The following is a 12,732-nucleotide window of genomic DNA, read 5'->3' as shown; positions in this document are numbered from 1 at the left end:
CGGGAGGCCAAGGCAGGGCAGCAATAAAAGGGTGTATGGATTTGGGACTAAGGGATGGATAGGGACGATGGCCATGTTGATGAGGCGAAGGTCTTGGATGAGGCGGAAAGATCTGTTGGTTTTTTTAACAGCTAATATGGGGGTATTAAATGGGGAGTGAGTGGGTCTGAGGTAATTTTTGTTTAAAAGATCTTGAATGATGGGTTGGAGGCCTATGAGGGCTGAAGTTGTTAGGGGGTATTGGGCCTGACAGATTTACTGAGAGGGGTCACATAATTTGATAGAGGCAGGAGGACATAGAGCCATGGAGGGGCTTGTAATGTCCCAAACTCTGGGTTTTACAGGGTGTATGAGGGCGGAACTGGAGCTTTCATTGGGTAGAGGGGGGTCGTCAGCTATGAGGGCCATCAGAAAGGGAGTACTGGGGGCTGTGGGAGTGGATATAGTTATGGAAACATGGAGGAGAGAAAGGATGTCCCGTCTTAGTAAGGGGATGGGACACTGGGGCATAACCAGGAAGGAGTGGGAGAAAGGTATGGGATTGTCTTGGATTGTGAATAAAAGGGGGGGGGTTTAATGGGAAAATCTGTTTACCTCCTACCCCGACTATAGGAGTAATGGCAGGCGTGGTAGGGCCCTGGTATTCCCGCAAGACTGAGAAAGTGGCTCTGTATCTAGGAGGAAAGAGATGGGGCGACCGTCTACTATTAAAGTAACCCTGGGCTCCTGTTTGGTGATGGAAATGGTCAGACGAGAAGCCCCCAGACCCCATCAATCTTCTTCTGCCAGCCCCACTACGGCGGGCTTAGGATGGGGGTTTTTCGTCCAGCCTCCCCTTCGGGTGGTTGGGCAATCAAACCCCCAGTGGCTCTTTTTGTGGCATCTGGGGCATGGGGTGGTAGGAGATCTGGGGTAGGGGCACACCCTTGACCAATGTCCTTCTTGTCCGCACTTGAAACAAGCTCCTGTGGGGGGCTTGTTTGTAGAAGGGCGCCCAGGTTGTGGTTTTATCAGCTGGGCCAACATTTTGAAATTGGCCTGATCAGCCTTTTGTTTACGGCGTTCTTTCTCCTCCTCCTGGTTATGGAAGACTTTAAAGGCCACTGTTAGGATCTCAGTCTGTGGGGTAGCGGGGCCCTGTTCTAACTTTTTGAGTTTAGCTTTAATGTCGGGGTAGCTTTGAGCTAGGAAGTATGTCATAAGGACATGTCTCCCATCAGGCGTTTCTGGGTCCAGGCTGGTATACTGTAATAGGGCTTGAGTGAGTCTGTCTAAGAACTCGAAGGGAGCTTTTGAAAATTGACTATTTACGAGCTGCTTTTTTCAGACCTGCTATTAAGCAGCAGGCGAAGATACCTCGAGAGCGGAGACTCACGGTGGTGTTATAATCTCAGTGTGGGTCTTGTTCGGGGACAGCGGTGGGGCCAGGGGGGATAGGTGGGGTCAGTCCTGTGGGTTTAGATGGCGTGTGTTTGGGCGAAGTCCCAAACTCATCTATGCTTTTCAGGAAGGAGGATATTGGCTAGGAGCATGAAAATGTCATGATGTGTGAGGCTGTATGACTGGAGGGTCTATTGAAACTCTCTGATATATGTTGTGGGATCAGTGGATAAGGAACGTATGTGTTTCTCAAGTTGGGCTAAATCTCCTAAGGAGAAAGGGACGTGAACGCGCACGGTGCCTTCGGATCCTGCTACCTCCTGGGGGGGGGGGGCGATAATTTTGGGAAGCCCTCGGGACCGAGTCTGAGGAGGACTAAAGGGTTCTGGCTCAGTCTGTGGGGGAGAAACAGGTGATGGGGGCAAAGACGGAGGAGGCTCCTGGGACTTAGTTAGAGGGGGGCTGAAAGGCTCAGGCTTGAACTGCAAGGGGGGTGAGTTGGGGGAGGAGATGGTGGTGGAGGAAGGGGGAGGGGTTGTTGTAGGAGAGGAGGGGGAAGGGAGTGAATGGGAGGCTTCTGTGGGGGAGAGACGGCTTGCAGGCTAGGAGAACTTGGGGGGAGGCGGGGGGAGGAGGCGGAAAGCCTCGATATAGGGAATCTCCTTGCATTTTTTCAGGCGCTGGCAGTAGTTAAAGAGATCGCGAGTGATGTTAGGATCAGGAGTTCCCCCTGCGGGCCATTGGTTGTTATTGTCTAGGGGGTATGTCGGCCAATCTTGGGAGCAGTATTTGCGGAGAAGTTTTGGTTTTATATCAGGTGTCAGGGAGAGGGTAGTTAGATACTTGAGCAGGCATTCAAGAGGTGAACTTCCAGGGAGGGATGAGGAGGCTCCCATGGCTAAAGGACAGAGAAGGAGACAAACAGGGGAAGACGAAAGGAGATCCTCGGACTGGGAGCAGACGGCAAGGAGACAAAGGGCGTCCCCGATGATCCTTGGTGGTCTGCGGAAACTCGTATACGAGTCGGAATTCCTTAGGAAGTGTGGTCGTCACCCAGACTTCTCTAAGAAGGCAGAGTGCTGGAGTCACAAGGAACCTAGTACTAGGAATTTTCGGCGGAAGGGACGGAAGGAGGGGGGCGGGAAGGGAGCGTTCTCATCCGCAAAGGAGTCACCTCGTTTATGGCTGTTGGAGGAGGGGCCTGGGGGTCCACTGCAGCTGTGAAGGCCTGAGGCGGGGAGAGTTCCCTCCTTGTCGGGGAAGAGCGGCCCACTCTGGGGGAAAACTTACCCAAAGGCCAAAGAGGAGTGGTGAGTGTGAGGAGCCAGCGCCGGAAAAAGAGGACGAGGGCAAGCTGCTGCTGGTGTCGGGGGAAAGACAGGGCCCAGTTGGGGTGTCCTGTCTCCCAGGTTTCAGCACCAATGAAAGGAAAGGAGCGACACACAGCAGCAATTCACCGGAGAATTCCGCTTTATTAGGGAAAGGTGCTGGGTTATATAGGAAGGGGCATGGGGTGATTGTGGTGTCACTTCTACGGGGCTGGTGGCTATTGGCTAGGTGCTGGGATTGGGAGGGGGGCGAGGGGTGATTGGGGTTCAGATGGCACTGGCAGGAACCGAGGACCTGTAAGAGAAGCAGGAATTTCGCCATCTTATGGGTGGGGGCCCTTCAAAAATAATTTCAGTTTATTTAAACTATTCTTCCTCTTTCTAGGAGTGAAGGCTATATCCCAAGTAATTATGTAACAGGGAAGAAATCAAACAACTTAGATCAATATGAGTAAGTAAATGGTTATTTTGTGACTATGAAGAACCAGAAAATGTTTTCATTTTCCTAATTATATAAAGGACTTTGGAGATTAATGGATACCTTTTATTATCTTTAGAAGGTGGAACTAACATATCCTTTACTCAGTTGTCTAAGGTGGTAAAAGAGGTTGTGAGAATCAGTTTCTATAATATACTTTACCTGAAGGTACTATGAATAAATAAGTACAGTTGAATTGATTTTAAATAAATTGCAGCTTAGCTGACTGAAATACAGATCATTGTTCATTCATTCAAGAAATCAGAATACTGTTTCCCAGAAGGCCTTTAAAAATGTTTTTGGATTTTCTTTTTTCTAACTATAATAACAATATATGATTACGGTTTTAAAATTGAAAATATGTAAAATGTTAATAAGAAAAATTACTCCTGAATAAACTAGAATTGACCTCTGTAAACATTAGTGTAATTTCTTTCAATCTCTTAACTATATTTAAAAAATGAATCATGCTATATATACTGTTTTATATCCTGTTTATTCCACTTAACAGTATATTGTGAGTGTATTTCCTCTTGACATTAAATATTCTTTGAAAACATTTTCATAATTGCATTATATTTCATTCAGTCAGGAATTTATCAAATGTTTACTGAGATCTTAGCATGTATCAGGCACTGTGTTAGCAGGTACAGCCAGGCCTATGGCATATGGATATGCAGTTGTTTATACAATTGTTTTCTTATTTATGGGGTATTATGTTATTGAGGCAAAACTGGGATAACCTCTTTCTGCTTATTGTCCTCAACTAAATTTCTAAAAATCTATGTATGGAATAAAAGCTAGTTATGAATTTAAGACTCCTAATGCATGCCATCAAATTGTTTTCCAGAGACAGCAGTGGATATGGTATTTATATGGCAGTTAGCACTGCATGGCCAGGTTTTAATGGAGGTGCTTATGTACCAAATGCTCTTTTGTGGTCATTCTGAGGTGGTCACTCTGATGATTCATTCACTTCTTTAAAAATACCACCACACCACCACCACCAGTACAAAGCTGTTTTCTCCCTCATGTCACTTCTTGTAGTGTGAGTGTCCCTCAAGATCTAGAAAAGGATTAATAGACTCAAAAGTCACAGCACTCAGTGATGTGATACCTCAAAGTTGGTTTAGAAGTAGGTGAGGGTTTAAAAAACATGTAAATAAAATAGTGTTTCTGTTCTTAAATAAATTTTAGGAAAGTAGGGCCAAATCCTCAGAATTGGGAAGATGCTGCCAGGCAAAAACTTGGACCTGACTTTGAAGTGATCGGACTGAGGACTAACTGATCATATGGGAAGGGCTGTGCTTGGAAACCAGATAATCCTTATCTAAATGTGAAAACTCCTCTTATGACTTGTGGGATTACAAATCAGTTTTTGATTCATTGCCCTGAGTTTTTTGGGTATATCTAAATTTGGAAATTTCCTCTCTTCTGAGGACTTTTCTCCTCTGTGTGCTAAATGGGCTAGCTGCAGACAGCCTGTGGTGTGGGAGTCCCCTTGGCCATCTGCTCAGAGGCCAGGGATTCTGCATGGCCTTGTGCCATGCCCAGCTACACCGGAGAGGGGAAACCTCTTCTCAGTGTGGACAGAGATGCCCCTCCTCTCCGGCTGTCTTCCCACTCATGGTTTGTGCAGTTTTTTATTTTGGTATCATTAATCTACAATTATAGAGAGAACATTATGTTTACTAGGTTCCCCCCTTCACCAAGTCCCCCCGAAATATCCCTTCACAGTCACTGTCCATCTGCGTAGTAAGATGCTGTAAAATCACTACTTGTCTTCTCTGTGTTGCGCAGCCCTCCCCGTGCCCCCCACGCACTATACATGCTAGTCATAATGCCCTCTTACTTTTTCTCCGCCATCATCCCTCCCTTCCTACTCATTGTCCCCAGTCCCTTTCCCTTTGGTACCTATTAGTCCATTCTTCGGTTCTGTGACTCTGCTGCTGTTTTGTTCCTTCAGTTTTCCTTTGTTCTTATACTCCACATATGAGTGAAATCATTTGGTACTTGTCCTTCTCCACCTGGCTTATTTCACTGAGCATAATACCCTCTAGCTCCATCCATGTTGTTGTGAATGGTATGATCTGTTTTTTTCGTATGGCTGAATAATACTCCATTGTGTATATGTACCACATCTTCTTTATCCATTCATCTACTGATGGACATTTAGGCTGCTTCCATATCTTGGCTATTGTAAATAGTGCAGCAATAAACATAGGGTGCATCTGTCTTTTTCAAACTGGGCTGCTGCATTCTTAGGGTAAACTCCTAGAAGTGGAATTCCTGGGTCAAATGGTATTTCTATTTTGAGCTTTTTGAGGAACCTCCATACTGCTTTCCAGAATGGTTGAACTAGTTTACATTCCCACCAGCAGTGTATGAGGGTTCTCCTTTCTCCACAACCTTGCCAACATTTGTTGTTGTTTGTCCTTTTGATGTTGGCGATCCTTACTGGTGTGAGGTGATATCTCATTGTGGTTTTAATTTGCATTTCTCTGATGATTAGCGATGTGGAGCATCTTTTCATGTGCCTGTTGGCCATCTGGATTTCTTCTTTAGAGAACCGTCTATTCAGCTCCTCTGCCCATTTTTTAATTGGATTACTTGCTTTTTGTTTGTTGAGGCATGTGAGCTCTTTATATATTTTGGATGTCAATCCCTTATCGGATCTGTCATTTATGAATATATTCTCCCATACTGTAGGATACCTTTTTGTTCTATTGATGGTGTCCTTTGCTGTACAGAAGCTTTTTAGCTTGATATAGTCCCACTTGTTCATTGTTGCCTTTGTTTCCCTTGCCCGGGGAGTAATGTTCATGAAGAAGTCACTCATGTTTATGTCCATGAGATTTTTGCCTATGTTTTTTCCTAAGAGTTTTATGGTTTCATGACTTACATTCAGGTCTTTGATCCATTTGGAGTTTACTTTTGTGTATGGGGTTAGACAGTGATCCAGTTTCATTCTCTTACATGTAGCTGTCCAGTTTTGCCAGCACCAGCTGTTGAAGAGACTGTCATTTCCCCATTGTTTGTCCATGGCTCCTTTATCGTATATTAATTGGCCATATATGTTTGGGTCAATGTTTGGAGTCTCTGTTCTGTTCCACTGGTATGTAGCTCTTTTCTTGTGCCAGTACCAAATTGTCTTGATTACTGTGGCTTTGTAGTACAGCTTGAAGTTGGGGAGCGAGATCCCCCCTACTTTATTCTTCCTTCTCAGGATTGCGTTCGCTATTTGGGGTCTTTGACGGTTCCATATGAATTTTTAAACTATTTGTTCCAGTTCATTGAAGAATGCTGTTCATAATTTGATAGGGATTGCATCGAATCTGTATATTGCTTTGGGCAGGATGGCCATTTTGACGATATTAATTCTTCCTAGCCAGGAGCATGGGATGAGTTTCCATTTGTTAGTGTCCTGTTTAATTTCTCTTAAGAGTGTCTTGTAATTTTCAGGGTATAGGTCTTTCACTTCCTTGCTTAGGTTTATTCCTAGGTATTTTATTCTTTTTGATGCTATTGTGAATGGAATTGTTTTCCTGATTTCTCTTTCTATTAGTTCATTGTTAGTGTATAGGAAAGCTACAGATTCCTGTGTGTTAATTTTGTATCCTGCAACTTTGCTGAATTCTGATATTAGTTCTAGTAGTTTTGCAGTGGAGTCTTTAGGTTTTTTTATGTACAATATCATGTCATCTGCAAAAAGTGGCAGTTTGACTTATTCTTTACCAATCTGGATTCCTTGTATTTCTTTGTTTTGTCTGATTGCCATGGCTAGGACCTCCAATACTATGTTGAATAACAGTGGGGAGAGTAGGCATCCCTGTTTTGTTCCCAATCTCAGAGGAAAAGCTTTCAGCCTCTCGCTGTTCAGTATGATGTTAGCTGTGGTTTTATCATATATGACCTTTATTATGTTGAGGTACTTGCCCTCTGTGCCCATTTTGTGGAGAGTTTTTATCATGAATGGATGTTGAATTTTGCCGAATGCTTCTTCAGCATCTATGGAGATGATCATGTGGTTTTTGTCCTTCTTTTTGTTGATGTGGTGGATGATGTTGATGGATTTTCAAATGTTGTACCATCCTTGCATCCCTGGGATGAATCCCACTTGGTCATAGTGTATCATCCTCTAAATGTATTTTTGAATTTGGTTTGCTAATATTTTGTTGAGTATTTTTGCATCTATGTTCATCAGGGATATTAGTCTGTAGTTTTCTTTTTTGGTGGGGTCTTTGCCTGATTTTGTTATTAGGGTGATGTTGGCTTCATAGAATGAGTTTGGGAGTATTCCCTCTTCTTCTATTTTTTGGAAAACTTTAAGAAGAATGGGTGTTATGTCTTCTCGTATGTCTGATAAAATTCTGAGGTAAATCCGTCTGGCCCAGGGGTTTTGTTCTTGGGTAGTTTTTTGATTACTGATTCAATTTTGTTGCTGGTAATTGGTCTATTTAGATTTTCTGTTTCTTTCTGGGTCAGTCTTGGAAGATTGTGTTTTTCTAGGAAGTTGTCCATTTCTCCTAGGTTTTCCAGCTTGTTAGCATATAGGTTTTCATAGTATTCTCTAATAATTCTTTGTATTTCTGTTGGGTCTGTTGTGATTTTTCCTTTCTCGTTTCTGATTCTGTTGATGTGTGTTGACTCTCTTTTTCTCTTAATAAGTCTGGCTAGAGGCTTATCTATTTTTTTTATTTTCTCAAAGAACCAACTCTTGGTTTCATTGATTTTTTCTATTGTTTTATTCTTCTCAATTTTATTTATTTCTTCTCTGATCTTTATTATGTCAGTCCATCTGCTGACCTTAGACCTCATTTGTTCTTCTTTTTCCAATTTTAATAATTGTGATATTAGACTATTCATTTGGGATTGTTCTTCCTTCTTTAAATATGCCTGGATTGCTATATACTTTCCTCTTAAGACTGCTTTTGCTGTGTCCCACAGAAGTTGGGACTTTGTGTAATTGTTGTCATTTGTTACCATATATTGCTGTATCTCCATTTTAATTTGGTCGTTGATCCATTGATTATTGAGGAGCATGTTGTTAAGCCTCCATGTGTTTGTGAGCCTTTTTGCTTTTTTTGTACAATTTATTTCTAGTTTTATACCTTTGTGGTCTGAAAAGTTGGTTGGTAGGATTTCAGTCTTTTGGAATTTACTGAGGCTCTTTTTGTGGCCTAGTATGTGGTCTATTCTGGAGAATGTTCCATGTGCACTTGAGAAGAATGTATATCCTGTTGCTTTTGGATGTAGAGTTCTATAAATGTCTATTAGGTCCATCTGTTCTAGTGTGTTGTTCAGTGCCTCTGTGTCCTTACTTATTTTCTGCCCGGTGGATCTATCCTTTGGGGTGAGTGGTGTGTTGAAGTCTCCTAGAATGAATGCACTGCAGTCTATTTCCCCCTTTAGTTCTGTTAGTATTTGTTTCACATATATTGGTGTTCCTGTATTGGTTGCATATATGTTTATAATGGTTATATCCTCCTGTTGGACTGAGCCGTTTATCATTATGTAATGTCCTTCTTTATCTCTTGTTACTTTCTTTATTTTGAAGTTTATTTTGTCTGATATTCGTATTACAACACCTGCTTTTTTCTCTCTATTGTTTGCATGAAATATATTTCTCCATCCCTTGACTTTTAATCTGTTCATGTCTTTGGGTTTGAGGTGAGTCTCTTGTAAGCAGCATATAGATGGGTCTTGCTTTTTTATCCATTCTATTACCCTGTGTCTTTTGATTGGTGCATTCAGTCCATTTACATTTAGGGTGATTATTGAAAGATATGTACTTATTGCCATTGCAGGCTTTAGATTCATGGTTACCAAAGGTTCAAGGTTAGCTTGTTTACTACCTTACTGTCTGACCTCACTCACTTACTGAGCTCTTATAAACACAGTCTGATGATTATTTTTTTCCCTTCTTTTTCTTCCTCCTCCATTCTTCATATGTTTGGTGTTTTGTTCTGTGTTCTTTTTAGGAGTGCTCCCATCTAGAGCAGTCCCTCTAAGATACCCTGTAGAGGTGGTTTTTGGGAGGCAAATTCCCTCAACTTATGCTTGTCTTGGATATGTTTAATCCCTCCTTCATATTTAAATGATAATTGTGCTGGATACAGTATCCTTGGTTCAAGGCCCTTCTGTTTCATTTCATTAAATATATCATGCCATTCTCTTCTGCCTGTAAGGTTTCTGTTGAGAAGTCTGATGATAGCCTGATGGGTTTTCCTTTGTAGGTGACCTTTTTACTCTCTCTGGCTGCCTTTAATACTCTGTCCCTGTCCTTGATCTTTGCCATTTTAATTATTATGTGTCTTGGTGTTGTCCTCTTTGGATCCCGTCTCTTGGGAGTTCTGTGTGCCTCCGTAGTCTGAGCAACTATTTCCTCCCCCAGTTTGGGGAAGTTCTCAGCAATTATTTCTTCAAAGATACTTCCTATCCCTTTTTCTCTCTCTGCTTCCTCTAATACCCCTATAATGTGGATATCGTTCCTTTTGGATTGGTCACACAGTTCTCTAAATATTGTTTCATTCCTGGAGATCCTTTTATCTCTCTCTGCATCAGCTTCTATGCATTCCTGTTTTCTGATTTCTATTCCATCAATGGCCTCTTGCATCTTTTCCATTCTGCTTATAAATCCTTCCAGAGTTTGTTTCACTTCTGTAATCTCCCTCCGGACGTCTGTAATCTCCCTCCGGACTTCATCCCTTAGCTCTTGCATATTTCTCTGTAGCTCTGTCAGCATATTTATGATTTTTATTTTGAATTCTTTTTCAGGAAGACTGGTTAGGTCTGCCTCCGCAGATCCTTTCTCAGGTGTAACTATCTTGGACTAGACCAGATGTTTTTGCCTTTTCGTGATGATAGCAGTGGTTGTAGGCAGGTTGCGTGTGTGTCAGCTGGGAGAAGAAAGTCCTTTCCTGCTTGCTGGATGCCTTGCCCTTCTCCGCTGCCTGTGACTGTTACCTGCACTCCTGGAGCAGCCACCGGGTTAATCCCCTAAGCTGCTGTGGGTGGGGTGTCCGTCAGAGCAGCGTGGAGCCCTGCGGGGAGTGGCAGGTACGCCAGGTGTGCTCCTCTGTGCTAGCGGCGACCCTGCCAGGCAGCTTTGTGGCAGCAGCGGCCTTTGGGTCTGGCCCGGGCGGCTGTGCGCTGGGCTAGGATTCCAGTCGGCTGCTGGGAGCGTGCCTGCTCCCTCTGGCTCTGCTGCAGGTGTGCACGGGGCTCTTCTGCGCAGGCTTCTACTGGGCTCTGGCTTCACTGCCGCTGGTGCATGAGAGCTGCACCCGGGCTGTTCCGTCACACCGCTGTGGGCTAGCACAAGCCTCTCCTGTGGCGCTCGGATCTGCTCTCAGTTCTTTCCGGCACTGCTGTCCTGGAAGCACGCTGCCACTCTCCTGCTACTGGACCCATGTTTCGGGGTCCGCACCATTTGGAGGAATGACTGGCAGGCTGCTAATTGCTGTGAGGGGCTTCAGAGCTGCCCTGCCTCCGTTTAGGGTGCCTACGTTTCCCCAGTATTCCCAGCTGCCAGGACAACTTCGTCCAGCTATGGGGTCCCTGTCTCTTTAAGACTTGCAGAAAGCACTCGCTTTTCTTTTGTCTCAGGGGTGCCAGTTGCGGGTCCTGCCCCCAGGTTTTGCTTTTCCGTTTCTCTAATATCCAGCAACCCATGCACCTTGTGTCTGTGTTCTGGGTGTGGATTTCTAGAGCTGGTTGTTTAGCAGTCCTGGCCTTTCACTCCCTCGCCGTTCCAACTCCTTTCTTCCCGCTGGGTTCTGGGGTGGGGGAGCGCTCAGGTCCTGCCTGGCCGTGGCTTGCATCTTACCGCCTTCGTGTGATGCTGAGTTCTTGTAGATGTAGATGTATCCTGGCTGTTGTACTGCATCCACTGGTGTCTCTTTTAGAAATAGTTGTATTTATTGTATTTTCATAAATATATATGTTTTGGGTAGGAGATTTCCTCTGAACTACTCACGCCGCCATCTTCCCATGATGGTTTGTACCATTTTTTGCAACAGCCCGTATTGTAACACATCTTAAATTTCCCGCAGTTAAAAAGCCTTTTTTCAGCTGTTGAATCTTGAGTTCTGCTGTTTGGGTCTAAGGGGTGTCCTAGGTAACAGATCGCCCACTGGGCCGAACTCGGGGCCTGTCAGCACAGCCCTGACCTCCGCACCCATGGTGCAGTGTGGGAAGGAGAGGAGCAGATGGACTCCTGCTGGAAAGAAAGAGGCTCACTGTGATGGCCAGAAAGGTGCTCCTGGTGGAAAGGTGTTAAAGGAAGAAGGCAACAGAAATGAAAGGGCCCTCAGAACACGGAAAAGCCTAGGATAAGGCTTCGAGTGGGTGGCCCAGGAGACGAGGGCCACACTGGAGAACTGACAAGGATTTAGAGCTGGTTGGTTGGTTGGTTTCTATTTTTCCGTCATTTATCCCTATTGTCTTCTGTTTTACAATTTACCCAAGAAGCTTGGCCAGAATCTGACCTTTCCAGAAAGGATGGTGTGTCCCCAAATCTCCTTTTCCTCACCATTCAGACACCACTCTTAAGTCCTGTTCCTCTGGAGGGTCTTGAAGTGACCAGTCAATCAGAAAACCTCACTCACATGGGGCTTTTGATATGTAAGAACAGAATGACAAGTTACTCACAACCCTGGGCATTCTTCCTACATACATAGTTCTTCAGTCAGAAGGCGCTAACTCAGTCTAACGGGCATTTCTGTGTGTGGATAGTTCTGCAGGCTGGCTTCCGCAGAGCCACTGCTGTCTTTCCCTTTTTTGCCTGGTGACAGGATTAGTACAAGAGGAAGAGAAACCACAGAGTCATTAGGAAATGCTCACATGGGTTTATTCATCTATTTATTTGTTTACCATTCCTCCCTCCTTTCCTTCCTGCAACAGACCATTAAAGGCCTGAGTTTATATTCTAGGGAGGGAGACATCCTTTGTGGGGAATCTGCAAATGCGGTAAGAATGACTCTCCGGAGCAGGATTTCAAAGAGCCTGCCCTTTATGCAGTGGGGTCCTTTGTTTCCCTTATTTCCTGTAGGCCTTCCCAGGAGCTTAAATATGCGAGGTGAGGAAAGGACCTCTTTCTTTCTCAGAGTATCTTGTGTCTAATTTCCTCTTGAGAGCCACAATTTAGCTTTCTTGCATCTGAGTGTGAGACGAGGTCAGCTGTTTACTCTCACTGTGAAGGTGTAGGGTTGGATCTTTTTTTTCTTCAGTTTTTCAGGTCCTGCTGGTTTCTAATGCCTAAGGAGAACTCCAGTTCCCTTTCCTTAATTAATTTTTATGGCTTTTTGGCATCAGGACAAATGTTTCTTGTATCAACAGAAAAGCTTCAGGGACAGAATTCATTTCATTCTCATTTATTGTATTTCTCAGTTGCGTTCAGAAATTGATTAGACTGCAGTTTTGTTGAACTTGGTCTCAGTTCCTAACGTGGGGTCCACAGCAATGAGATCTTCAATGCCCACAACTCTGAGGCCTGGTTAATCACCTCAGGCACCAAAGAAAATAAGTCATCAGCTTGTGTTGAGA

At 44.0% G+C, this 12,732-nt stretch overlaps 1 protein-coding gene across 3 annotated transcripts in view; it reads left to right on the top strand.

The window, feature by feature from the left end:
* Positions 1 to 12,732, top strand: part of TEC (tec protein tyrosine kinase) — a 139,970-nt gene that overhangs the window by 97,074 nt on the left and 30,164 nt on the right. For all 3 annotated transcript variants that reach the window (XM_057502197.1, XM_057502196.1, XM_036892578.2), the window contains exon 8: positions 3,094 to 3,159. In XM_057502197.1, the coding sequence (XP_057358180.1) occupies positions 3,094 to 3,159 (66 nt within the window). The remainder of the gene's footprint in view (positions 1 to 3,093; positions 3,160 to 12,732) is intronic.

Source organism: Manis pentadactyla, chromosome 5 (assembly GCF_030020395.1).
Source record: "Manis pentadactyla isolate mManPen7 chromosome 5, mManPen7.hap1, whole genome shotgun sequence".
Lineage (NCBI taxonomy): Eukaryota > Metazoa > Chordata > Mammalia > Pholidota > Manidae > Manis > Manis pentadactyla.
The sequence above is the reverse complement of the archived record's forward strand: the minus strand, read 5'-3'. Positions and strand labels throughout refer to the sequence as shown.